Source organism: Leucopleurus acutus (assembly GCF_964270905.1).
Source record: "Leucopleurus acutus genome assembly, chromosome: 6".
NCBI classification, from domain to species: domain Eukaryota; kingdom Metazoa; phylum Chordata; class Mammalia; order Artiodactyla; family Delphinidae; genus Leucopleurus; species Leucopleurus acutus.
In genome coordinates this window covers 81,255,777-81,268,675 of record NC_139149.1, presented here as the reverse complement: position 1 = coordinate 81,268,675, position 12,899 = coordinate 81,255,777, and the positions used below count along the sequence as shown (strand labels likewise).

At 34.4% G+C, this 12,899-nt stretch overlaps 1 protein-coding gene across 2 annotated transcripts in view; it reads right to left on the bottom strand.

Moving 5' to 3' along the window:
• Window positions 1-343: 343 nt before the first annotated feature.
• HSPE1 (heat shock protein family E (Hsp10) member 1) overlaps window positions 344-12,899 on the bottom strand; it is a 40,022-nt gene continuing 27,466 nt past the window's right edge. For both annotated transcript variants that reach the window (XM_082841666.1, XM_082841664.1), the window contains 5 exons: window positions 9,613-9,655; window positions 9,342-9,428; window positions 4,012-4,091; window positions 2,533-2,644; window positions 344-2,401 (listed from right to left, as the gene is read on the bottom strand). In XM_082841666.1, coding sequence (XP_082697792.1) covers window positions 2,270-2,401; window positions 2,533-2,644; window positions 4,012-4,091; window positions 9,342-9,428; window positions 9,613-9,655 — 454 coding nt within the window. In that variant the 3' untranslated portion in view covers window positions 344-2,269. The remainder of the gene's footprint in view (window positions 2,402-2,532; window positions 2,645-4,011; window positions 4,092-9,341; window positions 9,429-9,612; window positions 9,656-12,899) is intronic.

Below are 12,899 nucleotides of genomic sequence, written 5' to 3'. Positions count from 1 at the left end.
AAAAGTGGAGCCTAACTTCCTTATTGCACAGAACTGTGAGTTTTCTATTCCCCCCTTCTTAGAACACTTACTTCATAAATCAGAGGTTTGCCAGGCTAATCGGTTTTTTTAATACCACCTAAGTACATACATGTATATTTTCAAAATTCTGTAATCAGTATTAAGGAAAAACTAACTGTTTCATTTAGGTCTTACCTAAAGAAGTGAGTCAACGTTACAGTGCAAGAGTATGAATGAGATATCAATATGAATACAAAAGCAAGACTACAAACTGATGTTTTCTTTGGGGGATTTTTTTTTTATGATCAATTCCAAACACACAGTACAGGGAAGATGGAATGAGTAAGAAAAAAATCGTATTTTATTCCCCTAGTAACACCGAGTTATATTATTCAAAATATGTTTCAAAGTATTTAGCCAGATCACCAATCCAAGCCACTGCCTTAGTTCAAATGTTCACTAAGAAAATAGTCAAGCAACAGAAATCCATTGTGAGACTTTGTCTAGAGAGAACAGCTACATTATACTATATATAATTTATTAACTTAGTAGTTAGTCTCCCAATATTTAGCAAGTTTGTGTGAAAATTACTATTCCCACTGGTTCATAGTAACATTAATATAAATGCATCATTTCAAAGTCAATATTCCTTTCACTGTGAACATAAAACTTAAAAGTTAGTTATGGGTTGGGGTAATGACTGGCTGCTGGGATAGCATTGTTCAAAGCCAAATATACTGGCAGGATTGGAAGGCATAAATATATATACAAACTCTCAGGACGGTACTGTTTTCCACATTTTTGCTGTACATACTTGTCTCATAATATGGTATAAATTATTTCCTCCAATTTGAAAAAAAATCAAGATGACTACATTTTAATCTTCATTTGAAAATAACCCACTCAAATGAAAAAGAAGTTCATTTGTTAATTCTGTTCAAAAGATGGATTTAAATATATTCTTCACTACATGTACAATTTTTTTTTTACCCTTAGTGCCTTGTTACAACCAGTTTAGCAATTAAGACCTCCAGTGCTTTTGTAAAAAATTGCATTCAGTAGGTAAGACTGTAAAATCTACAGTTGAATCCTTCTTAAGACGCTGAATTATAACAAAGTCCAAAAAACGTATGAGCATTCAGCAATACCTTTGGAACCTGTGAATTATTGCAAAAAATCTTACATGTGCATATAATTCAAACATAAACTTTGTGGGGAAGGGGTGTAAAATAAATACTACAATATTTTTCAACTCTGTTTAAGTGTTGCCTAGATGGTTAGAAGAAAAGATTAATATTACTAATAGTAAGAGTCAAACTATTTTAAAGACTGTTCTCCAAGTAGTTAGAACAATTTCACAAAGCAAAGATAAGCACGAGCCTATGCCAGTACATTTTTTCCTGTAGTGTAACTGCTAATATGAGGTATAATCTGTAGGCAATTAATACAAATATAAATAGGTATAAGCCACCACTAAATCACAGTCTGGTGAAAAGCTTCTCAGCTAATGTACTTTGGGGAGAGAGTTAAGGGAAATGAAGAGAAGGGAAGGACAGGGCAGGTTTCCAGTGGGAACATCAATTACACGCTTTTATCGTTATCATCTTGTATGTAACAGTCCACTCAACAGAAAGATAAATCCTTTCCAAGTATGCTGGTCTAGAATATTCTTTATGTAGCATAGTAAGATTATTTAAGTATTACTAATGCTTCATTTGCATTTATATTTGGACATACACATAATCATATATATATATCAAAAAGTATAAACAGAATTTAAAAACACTTTTATCTCACTTTGGAAAACTTAACAGTTAAGACTGAACTATGTGGTACAGAATTTTCTAGAATATCAAAACTCAGGTATAAAACCAAAGGAAAACATTACTATCTCTTTAGTAAATGGCTTGTGTGAAACCTCAAGCTCACTCATCTTTTTCATAGATGTGTTTATTTGATGAGGATTGTGATCCAATGATTGTTTAGCAGCAATTTTACCAAACTGTAAATTCTTTTATTAACGGGCATTATAAACAGATAATACTAATCTTATTTAAAAACGATGAGTGCCACACCAGTGAATATACAGCTCATGAATAACTTAAAAAGTATTTCCCATTTTAAAAGGCAACACTCAGCATACAAAAACCTATACTAAACAAAGAAGCTATAATATGGATACGTGATTGATGTGTCTAAAATGATATATATACAGTACATAATTAATGTTAATTATGTGATCAGTACATTTTTTTCTATATGATTCCCTTCATGCTTCACTTTCCCCAGAAACTGAATTCTGAACTTCTTCTTCTAAAATTGGTACAATCAGGTTATCCTTGGACATCAAATTATATTTCATCACAAATTTAGTAAACCGATGACACAAAAATGTTTCATTCTGTAGAGAGGGGAAAAAAAATATGTCATTTCAATTTACTACTCAAAACCAAATAAATGAGACATAATATCAACATTTATTATTGTCATTCTGATAAGAATGTATCAGGACAATTAGTGAAATATACTTACTTCATATTCATCAAATATCTGCCGGTGATGAAAATAAGCATGTGAAAATATTCTGTAAATCCTACGGCATACTGATCCTAGTTTTGCTACAGATGATTCCTTTATGCTAACCCTAGAAATAGATAAGAAATCATAGATTTATAGAGCTGGACAGATCTTAGGAACAGTATAGTCCAATCTTCTCAATTCACAAGTGCAGAAACTGACACCAGAGAAAGTAAGTGACCAGTCCAGGTCACAGCACTAGTAAGTGGCAAGGGCAGGACTAAAACCCCTGTTCTTCACTCCTGGGGCAGTGCTCTTTCTACCTAACCACACTGCCCAAGAAATTCAGTATTATAGTTCTGAAACTTTGTTAAAGTTTAATGCAATTAAAACAAATCCTGACAAAACAAAACTTACTAAAATATATGTTTATGACATTAACACTCTGTCCACTAGAGCTAATTAAAACTACTGAAAGAATTATTGTTTTATTCTACAGAATTCAATTCTTTTTCGTGTGTGTGTGAGAAATAAAAACTGCCTACATATTACTGATTTTTAAAAAAATGTACATAGGATACCAAGGCAAAAACTGTTATTTTTTACCTGTTTTATATGAGCCCTTTGAAGTTAGTGATATTGGGGAAAAGTCTCCAAATCTATCCACCTGGTAATAAATATCTTAATAGAATAAAAGGCCAGTCACAAACCTCACCAATAATATATTACAGTATGCACACACTTCCTCTCAGATCTTAAAAATCTGAAGGCAAGGATAAGGACTCCTTCAAAAATAAGCAGTCCCAACAGAGAAGAGACTGGTGGTTGCCAAGGGGGAGGAGATTAGGAGAGGGATGGATTGGGAGTTTGGGATTAGCAGATGCAAACTGGTATATATATGGAATGGATAAACAACAAGGTCCTACTCTATAGCACAGGGAACTATATTCAATATCCTGTGATAAACCATAATGGAAAAGAATATGAAAAAGAATGTATATATATGTATAAGTGAGTCACTTTGCTGTACAGCAGTAATTAACACAACATTGTAAATCAACTATACAATTAAAAAATACTCTAGAAATACATAGAACATACTTAGAAAAAAATATATAAGCAGTCCAACTTAGGAAAATCTGCTCTTTAGGCATGCTAAGAGGATGCCTCTCTCTACCACAGAGATTCAAGTAAGCAAGTGTGTAAAAATCCCAACTCTAAAGCATGAAGGGAGAGCCCTGGAAAATGATGCACAGCAGCAGGAACTGAACTGGCCTGTGAGATTCAGGAGCTGAGTCCTGATGCCTTTAGTTTAACCACAATCTTAATTTCAAAACTTGAATAATTCTGAACAAGCCAAATATATAATAGGTTAAAAAAAAACAGTTTAAAGAATACAATGTATTAACAAGCAAACTAGTTTTAGTTTTAAAAACAGCAATCTTTAAAATTAAATCCAAAAAGTTTAGCACCATGTTTAAAAGTTTTGTTTACCTGCTGGGAAAATATTTATTGCTATTCAGAAGACATGCAGCACCATCAAGTGTGTGTCTAGTATAGTCTATAGCAGGACACTATAAAAGAAAGGATATAAAAATGCATCAACAAACAGCTCTACCTCTAAAATTAGGTATATTTATTACTTACGCATCTTATTCCGAAAACCCTGAGCATAGTCTAAGAAAAAGTTCCTTACAATATCAGAATGACTGTAAAACTCAATGTTATGTCAATAAATAAGGCTTTATTATCCCCTTCAACTATAATACCTGGCTTCTAGAAAATAAGTGAATCAGTCCCCCAATTTCTCACTCTCAATATTGTACCTAGAAGAAAACAATGCTTAGAGCTGGGAAGAACACCTGATTATCTAATCTAACCCTCTGGCTATGAGGAAACTGAGGCTGATCAGTTTGCAGAATATGCACAGGTTTCTTGCCAGATCTTAAAAGTCTATAGGCAAAGGTAAGGAATACTTCAAAAAACAAGCAGTCCAACTTAGGAAAGTCTGCTTTTTAGGCATGCTGTCTAAGAGGAGGCTGACTCTGTAACGAAAGAGATTCAAGTAAGCAAGCATGCAAATATCCCAACTCTGAAGCATGACAGGGAGAACCCCTGAAGAATGATGCACAGCAACGGGGACTACCCTTGACTATTGGTCAATGACTTATGCAAGATGATACAGTTAGGAAGAAGGACTTAAAAACCGTAACCCAGATACACCGATTCCTAGTCCACTGATTTATACTTTACCAAGTGGCCCAGCAGCCTCTTTCACTTCACAAATACCTCCAGAGATCATTGCCTCCTTACATCTTAAAAAGCATGCCTTATTATGTTGCTGGTACCCTGTTACCAATCTAGCCGCTCTCTCAAAAATTTTCTTCCTTTGCAATTTAATATGAAATCTGAAGTTCCTTTATATTTTAATAAACCTGTCTTAGTACTATTTCATTTATCAGAAACAATGAAACCTATTTGTCTCATGGCAAATCAGCAAACCTATTAAAGGAAAAATAAAACTATAAAGTAATTCTCCTCTTTCAGTTCTTCTGAAGGCAGAGAGAGAGAATCATCAAAAGAAAGGAAGGCTGAGAATGAACCAGGGAACGAAGAAGGAAAAAAAAAACTAGAGAAAGAAATAAAAATGACTCTAGTTCTACCTAGTAATTAGAATATTTTTCAACTGTTGAGAATGAAACTGGTGTTTAAAAATGCAGTAACTACTAAATATGGCTTAGTATAGTACATGGCAAATAGATAAAGATTATCTAAACCAAAAAAAAAAGTATTTTTCTAACTATACATCCACAGGAATTTACAGCTAGTAGACTCACTGCCTAAAATAGGAACATGAGCAGTATTTACTGAAAAAAGTATCTTTCTCCATATATATGATTACAGGTGACTTGGTCAAAAACAAATATCCCAAGTCACTGTGTTTCTCATTCATATTGGTCATTTGGGTGTACCATGGGACACTTTTACAACCTTTAAGTCAGCATGGAAATATAATGCAAGCTACATATTTAATTTAAAAATTTCTAGGGACTTCCCTGGTGGCGCAGTGGTTAAGAATCTGCCTGCCAATGCAGGAGACATGGGTTCGAGCCCAGTTCTGGGAAGATCCCACATGCCACGGAGCAACTAAGCCCAAGTGCCACAACTACTGAGGCCTGCGCGCCTAGAGCCCACGATCCACAACAAGAGAAGCCACCACAATGAGAAGCCTGTGCACCGCGATGAAGAGGAGCCCCTGCTCGCTGCAACTAGAGAAAGCCCGCGCACAGCAACGAAGACCCAACACAGCCAAAAATAAATTAAATAAATAAATATATTAAAAAATAAATAAAGTGAGAATAATGCATCTTTACTATTTGCCAAAATGAAACTAGCTTTTTGGATTCAGTTTCCTAATTGGAATTATCACATCATTTACTATACTATGTAGCCAATTTCAGTGAATTATCAATGAAACTGCTATGATTTTCCCAGACGTAGAATGATACACAACCTTAACACTGCTTCAATTTATTAACTCAAAAAAAGTAACACCATGAGTGAAGTCAGTCTTAAAAAATAAGTACTACTAGCTTAGGTATCAGATACTTCTTATTTTGGAGAATTTGCCTTTTCAAACAAAAGAACATAAAATATTGATTTTCCAACTAGAGAATTACCTGTCTTTAAGCCTTAGAGGTCTGTCAATATAATGATCACTTAAAGGTCTATAATCCTACAGCACAGGCCTAACTTAACTATTTTCAATGAGTCAATGTCAAGCAAAAACTAATTACTACAGATTAAAAGGGAATGCAGATCAAAGGAAATGCAATGCATAGTTTAAACAAACCAGTTGTAAACGACACTTTTGAGACAACTAAGGAAAACTGAATGTGTACTAGGTGTTAGATAACATGAAGGAATTATTTAAAACAAAAAATGTTCTCTAAAAATTGCTACTTCCTATACTCTCGCCTTAACAAAAACTAAATAAGGAGAAAATAACATGAATAAGTTTTTCAAGGTAAGACCAATTATGGAGAGGAAAATCATTATGGTAGGTTTCAAATATGTAGTAAGAAATATTAATGAAATGTAGAGAAAAAATATTGACCTATAAAGTTCAAAAGTAACATTTCTACTTGACAGACTAAGAATCAACTAGTAATCACCAACAGTTATTCCTATCAAAAGACATTAAGACTAAACCAAAAATCTGAACTAGTGCATCTCATCCATTACACACCATATGACAGGTGTTATTCTGTCATAGCCAGTGAATCATAAGTTCTAGCCCATTCAATTGTCCAATTATGAAAAATGATACTACACAAACAAATGGAAAGATACACTGTGTTCATGGATTGTAAGAATTATTACTGTTAAAATGACTGTACTACCAAAGGCAATCTACATATTCAATGTAATCCTTATCAAAATACCTATGGCATTTTTCACAGAACTAAAACAAATAATGTTAAAATTTGTATGGAAACACAAAAGACCCCAAATAGCTAAAACGGTCTTAAGAAAGAACAACAAAGCTGGAGATATCAGGTGCCCTGATTTGAATCTGTATTACAAATCTACAGTAATCAAAACACTATGGTACAGGCACAAAAATAGACATATAGATCAATGGAACAGAATAGAGAGCCCACACTTACATGGTCAATTATCTATTACAAAAGAGGCAATACATAATGGGGAAAAGAGAGCCTCTTCAATAAATGGTGCTGGGAAAACTGGACAGCTACATGCAAAAGAGTCAAACTGGATGACTTTCTCACACCATATACAAAACTAAACTCAAACTGTATTTAAGACTTAAATGTGAGGTGGGAAACCATAAAACTCCTAGAAGAAAACATAGGCAATACACTCTTTGACAACCAGATTAAAAAATGGGCAGAAGATCTGAATAGACATTTTCCCAAAGAAGACATACAGATAGCCAACAGACACAGGAAAAGATGCTCAACATCACTAATCATCAGGGAAATGCAAATCAAACCACAATGAGATATCAACTCACACTTGCCAAAAAGACTATTATTGGGGACTTCCCTGGTGGTCCAGTGGTTGAGAATCCATCTTGCAATGCAGGGGATGCTGGTTCAATCCCTGGTTGGGGAACTAAGATCCCACATGCCGTGGGGCAACTAAGCCCGCCACCACAACTACAGAGCCCATGTGCTCTGAAGCCCACACACCACAACTACAGAGCTTGTGTGCTCTGGAGCCCGCGTGCCACAACTAGAGAGCCCGCATGCCGCAACTACTGAGCCTACACACTCTGGGGCCTGTGCACCACAACTAGAGAGAAGCCCACACACAGCAACAAAGAGCCCATGCGCCACAACGAATGATCCTACTTGCCGCAACTAAGACCCGATGCAGCCAAAAAATAAATAAGTAAATAAATATTTAAAAAAAAGACTATTATCAGGCTTCCCTGGTGGAGCAGTGGTTAAGAATCCACCTGCCAACGCAGGGGACATGGGTTCCAGCCCTGGTCTGGGAAGATCCCGCATGCCGTGGAGCAACTAAGCCCATGCACCACAACTACTGAGCCTGCACTCTGGAGCCTGTGAGCCACAACTACTGAGCCCATGTGCCACAACTACTGAAGCCTGTGTGCCTACAGTCCGTGCTCTGCAACAAGAGAAGCCACCACAATGAGAAGCCCACACAATGCAACAAAGAGTAGCCCCCACTTGCCGCAACTAGAGAAAGCCCGCGCACAGCAACGAAGACCCAATGCAGCCAAAAATAAATGAATAATTTTTTAAAAAAATGACTATTATCAAAAAGACACAATTGGCTATACTCCAATATAAAATAAAAAGTTAAAAAAAAAGACTTAAAAAAAAAAGACAACAAATAAGTACTGATGAGGAGAAATGGGAACCCTCACGCACTGTTGGAGGGAATGTAAATTGATACCACTATGGAAAACAGGATGGCAGTTCCTCAAAACATTAAAAATGGAACTGCCATATGAGCCAGCAATTCACTCCTGGGTACTTTTCCAAAGAAAACAAAAACACTAATTCGAACAGATATATGCACTCCCATGTTCACTGCAGCATTATTTACAGTAGCCAAGATATGGAAGCAACTTAAGTGTCCACTGATTAGATGAAAAGATAAGGAATATATGGTATGTATACACACTAGCATAAAAAAGAATGAAATTTTGCCATTTGTGACAACATGGATGGACCTAGAGGCTATTAAGCTAAGTGAAATAAGTCAGACAGAGAAAGACAAATACCATATGATTTCACTTATACGTGGAATCTAAAAAACAAGACAAATGAACAAACAACAAAACAGAAGCAGAGTCATAGACATAGAGAACAAAGGTGGTTGCCAGAGGGAAGGTAGGAGGAGTGAAATAGGTAAGGAAGATTAAGAGGTATAAACTTCCAGTTACAAAATGAATGAGTCACACGGATGAAATGTACAACATGAAGAATACTCTCAATACTATTGTAATAATTTTGTATGGTGACAGATGGTAACTAAACTTATCACGGTGATTATTTTGTAATGTACAGAAATATCGAATCACTATGTCATACACCTGAAACTAACACAGTGTAGGTCAATGATAATTTCAATTAAAAATTTTTAAAAAGATACTAATCACAAGAAACCCTAAAGTAGCACTGTACCAATGACCTTGCAGCAAAGAACTCTAAACCAAAGGGCAAAATAAACAGTGACCTAAAAACTCAAAAAATTTGTCTACCACCATCTTAAAGAGATTTAGGTTATGATGATTTTATTAGTCATTCTATTTCATAAATTCTCACCTCTTTTGGTGTTTTATGAGCTGCACAAAGAAAAATCCATTGTTCAGTTGCTGTCATCTGAGTGCATGTATCTGGATGGCATTCACTCTGTTAAAATAGTTACATTTATTAATATGTAAAATAATAATGAAAAAGTTTATCATCTGAGTTGCTACATTTCATGTAAAATTCTAGAATAAATTAAAAATTTGGGTCTTTTTAAGCACATTAATTTACAAAAACAGGAAAAAAAATCAGAACTTTCAATTATAGCTTTAACTTAAAATATTACCTGAAGTTTGACAGCAAGTCCATTTAGCTCAAGACAGAATTGCCTAAAAATGTAAATATATAAATGAAAAGTCTTATCCTCCATATTATTTTTAGAATATTAATTGTAAAAACAGAATCCCATCAGTACCATTCTTCCTCCATCATCATCATTATCAACACCACCTGAACTTACATGGCACATTCCTTACAAAGACATACACATTAGTAAACAAAACCCAAAACTAACAACCCTAACAATAATGTTCAATATCAGAGTTCAGTGAGTTGATTACTGTTACACACTGGAAATTGGTACAATTTTTCTGAGAAATACTTTGAAAATATTTACCAAGACCCTTACAAAGTATATATATTTTTAACTAAGTCATTCTCCTAAGAATCTATTCTAATGAAATAATCAGAACTGCAATGCAGACATATGTATAAAGATGTTCACTGAAACTATATACATAAAAAATTTCTTTGAAACATTATAAATGATTAGCAATTGGAGAGTAGTGAAATGTTGGTATTACATAAACATACAAAGGATATATACTTATATTCACAGTAAGATTCCAGTTATGTAAAAATTCATGTGTGTGTACATATCTGTATACAGATAATCAGAAGAAAAACTAGACATTTTATATTCCTATACATTATACAGGTTTTATTCTGATTACAAACAACATGCTCCTTCTAAAAACTCCAAACAGGACCAAATACAAAATATAAGACAGGAAAGTCCTCCATACTTCCATGACCTCTTCCCAAAAGATAGTTATTGGTTACATGCAAATCTGATTTTCTCTGGATAGATTAAAATATATTGGAATCATATCATACACAATTTCATAACTTGCTTTTTCATCACTTAATAGATCTTGGGCATTTTTTCATGACTTACTTTCCCTCTAAAATTGTCAGACTGAGAATTATAAAGCCTAGAATAATGCTTGGATTGTTCCTACAATAGTTAAGTGCTCAAGAAATATTTTTGAATAAATGAAAAATGGAGCAAATTACATGACATTTAGATCATTTTTAGACAGACTTGCTATTTGATATGAAAAGACAATTAATCCTTTATGTCATAAAGATACTTTATGTTGTCAAAGTACTGAATGTGTTCCCTCTAAAAATCTATCAAATTAATTACTATGTTTCCCCATCAAACAAATGAATACACTTTGGTTCCGCAAATATGCAAGGCTAAAACCTATAATTAGAAGATAAAAGAGAGTTCCAAAAGAAAAACAAAAAACCCAAAACACTGCACATATGTGAAAGGAAAACTATATTTATTTATTTATTTATTTATTTATAACATACATTAAAATAGAAGAAAGCAAATTAAAAAACAAGGGTCAAATTTTCAGTTGTCTATAACTGTACTTCCTTTCCAGATGCCTAATAATGCTGTTCTTAGATTATACAAATAACACTATTTCTGAATCACCACATAGTCCTCTACTGCCCCATATCTGTAAGTCGCATGTTATGTGTTTCTGAGTTGTTTTCTACTAAGTGGTAATAAAGACAGGTGGTGATAAACACGTTTCTCATCTAGTCCAACCTACTTATGGCCAACAGGAAAATTAAGCTAACTGACTTGGCAGTGCTATAGGTACAATCGGAGGCAAATAGTGCAAACCTAACAGCTTCAAGTTAATTCAGTATAGGACTAGCACACATAGTTATGCAGCTGAAAAGACAAGCCAGAGCTGAAATCTAGTCTACACTCTAGTCACTAAGCCATGCATACTAGCATGGGATTACAGCCACTCAGAGGAAGGGGCATCTTTTCCTAATTACAAATATTCAGTAGGGAGTAGTGAGAGATTTGACTGAGGTCATGATTCAATTCCCATTAACATCATAATATAATCAACTGCATTAATCAGTAACAGCAAGTATTAAGCCTCAAATCAGTAACATTAAGCACATGCAAAAAAAAAATCAAACTGCTTTTAAAACTCTTCTTGGTCAACTATAAAGATGTATACACTATAATAAAGAGACAAAAGAATATATATGTCATATATAATACATAAATTATACAAAACACAAAAAGTGGTTAATATCAAAAAACCCCAAAGGTAGTAACAATAGCACCAGGACAAATGGAATATGAATAAGAAAGATTTTACAAGTTTTGTATAATGCATATTTCATAGTCTAAGTTAAATAGGGAGGAAAATGTCTTTCTTAGATCTGAAATAAAAACCTTGTAAATTAAAATTGGGCTTCCCTGGTGGCGCAGTGGTTGAGAGTCCACCTGCTGATGCAGGTGACACGGGTTCGTGCCCCGGTACAGGAAGATCCCACATGCCGCAGAGCGGCTAGGCCCGTGAGCCATGGCTGCTGAGTCTGCACGTCCAGAGCCTGTGCTCCGCAACGGGAGAGGCCACAACAGTGAGAGGCCCGCGTAACGCAAAAAATAAATAAATAAAACGAACCCTCACTTTTTAGGAATTATGCTTACAGTGAAAAAAACACACTTGCTTATTTTCATCACTAATCCCATAGGTAAGGAAGTAGTTATTTTCAAAGCTGATTAAAAAAAGAAAGAGGATATATTATACTAAAGTGCTCTCTATATTTATAAGAATGGCATAACATCTACATACTCATGCTTTCAATTATCATGCATCGAGATGTATTAAAAAAAAAAAAACTCTATCAAGTAGTCAAGTGACTTGCCCAAGAAAATGGCAGATTACAAAGAAGTCTCAGCATCCTGAAACTGCTGAACGGTTATGACAAGACAGTGTCTTAACAATATCTAGACAAGCCTATAGCATCAAAACAAAACAACAGAAAAAGTACCTTGTCTACAAACTGAGGCACTCATCACAGGAAATGGTCTAATTTATTCAAGAAAAGTCATATCTCTACTCCACCTTATTATCTAAAAATCAACTCACAGTAACAAACTCTGATCAACACATATCTCATACAACATCCTCTATTTTTAATGTATCAACTCATCCTAGCTCCGATTTACAATGGAAAGTTTATAACTTCAAGAAATAACCTAGTAGCTTCAGAATACAAGTGCTTCTAAAGTTAACTCATGATTCATTAGAAATCAATTTTCTCATTCAAAGGATATTATGAAAAGCTCTAAAACTTCTTACTTCAGGATTATAATTAATCTCCATTTACCACACAAAAGACTGGAAGTTCACAGTAGTTACCAGGTAACTCGCCAGCTACCAAGTCTAGACTAGGACCTCTAGAGAGAAATAAAGTAGATAAATAGTAGGTAGTAGAAATGAGTAAATACATGGAAATAATGCA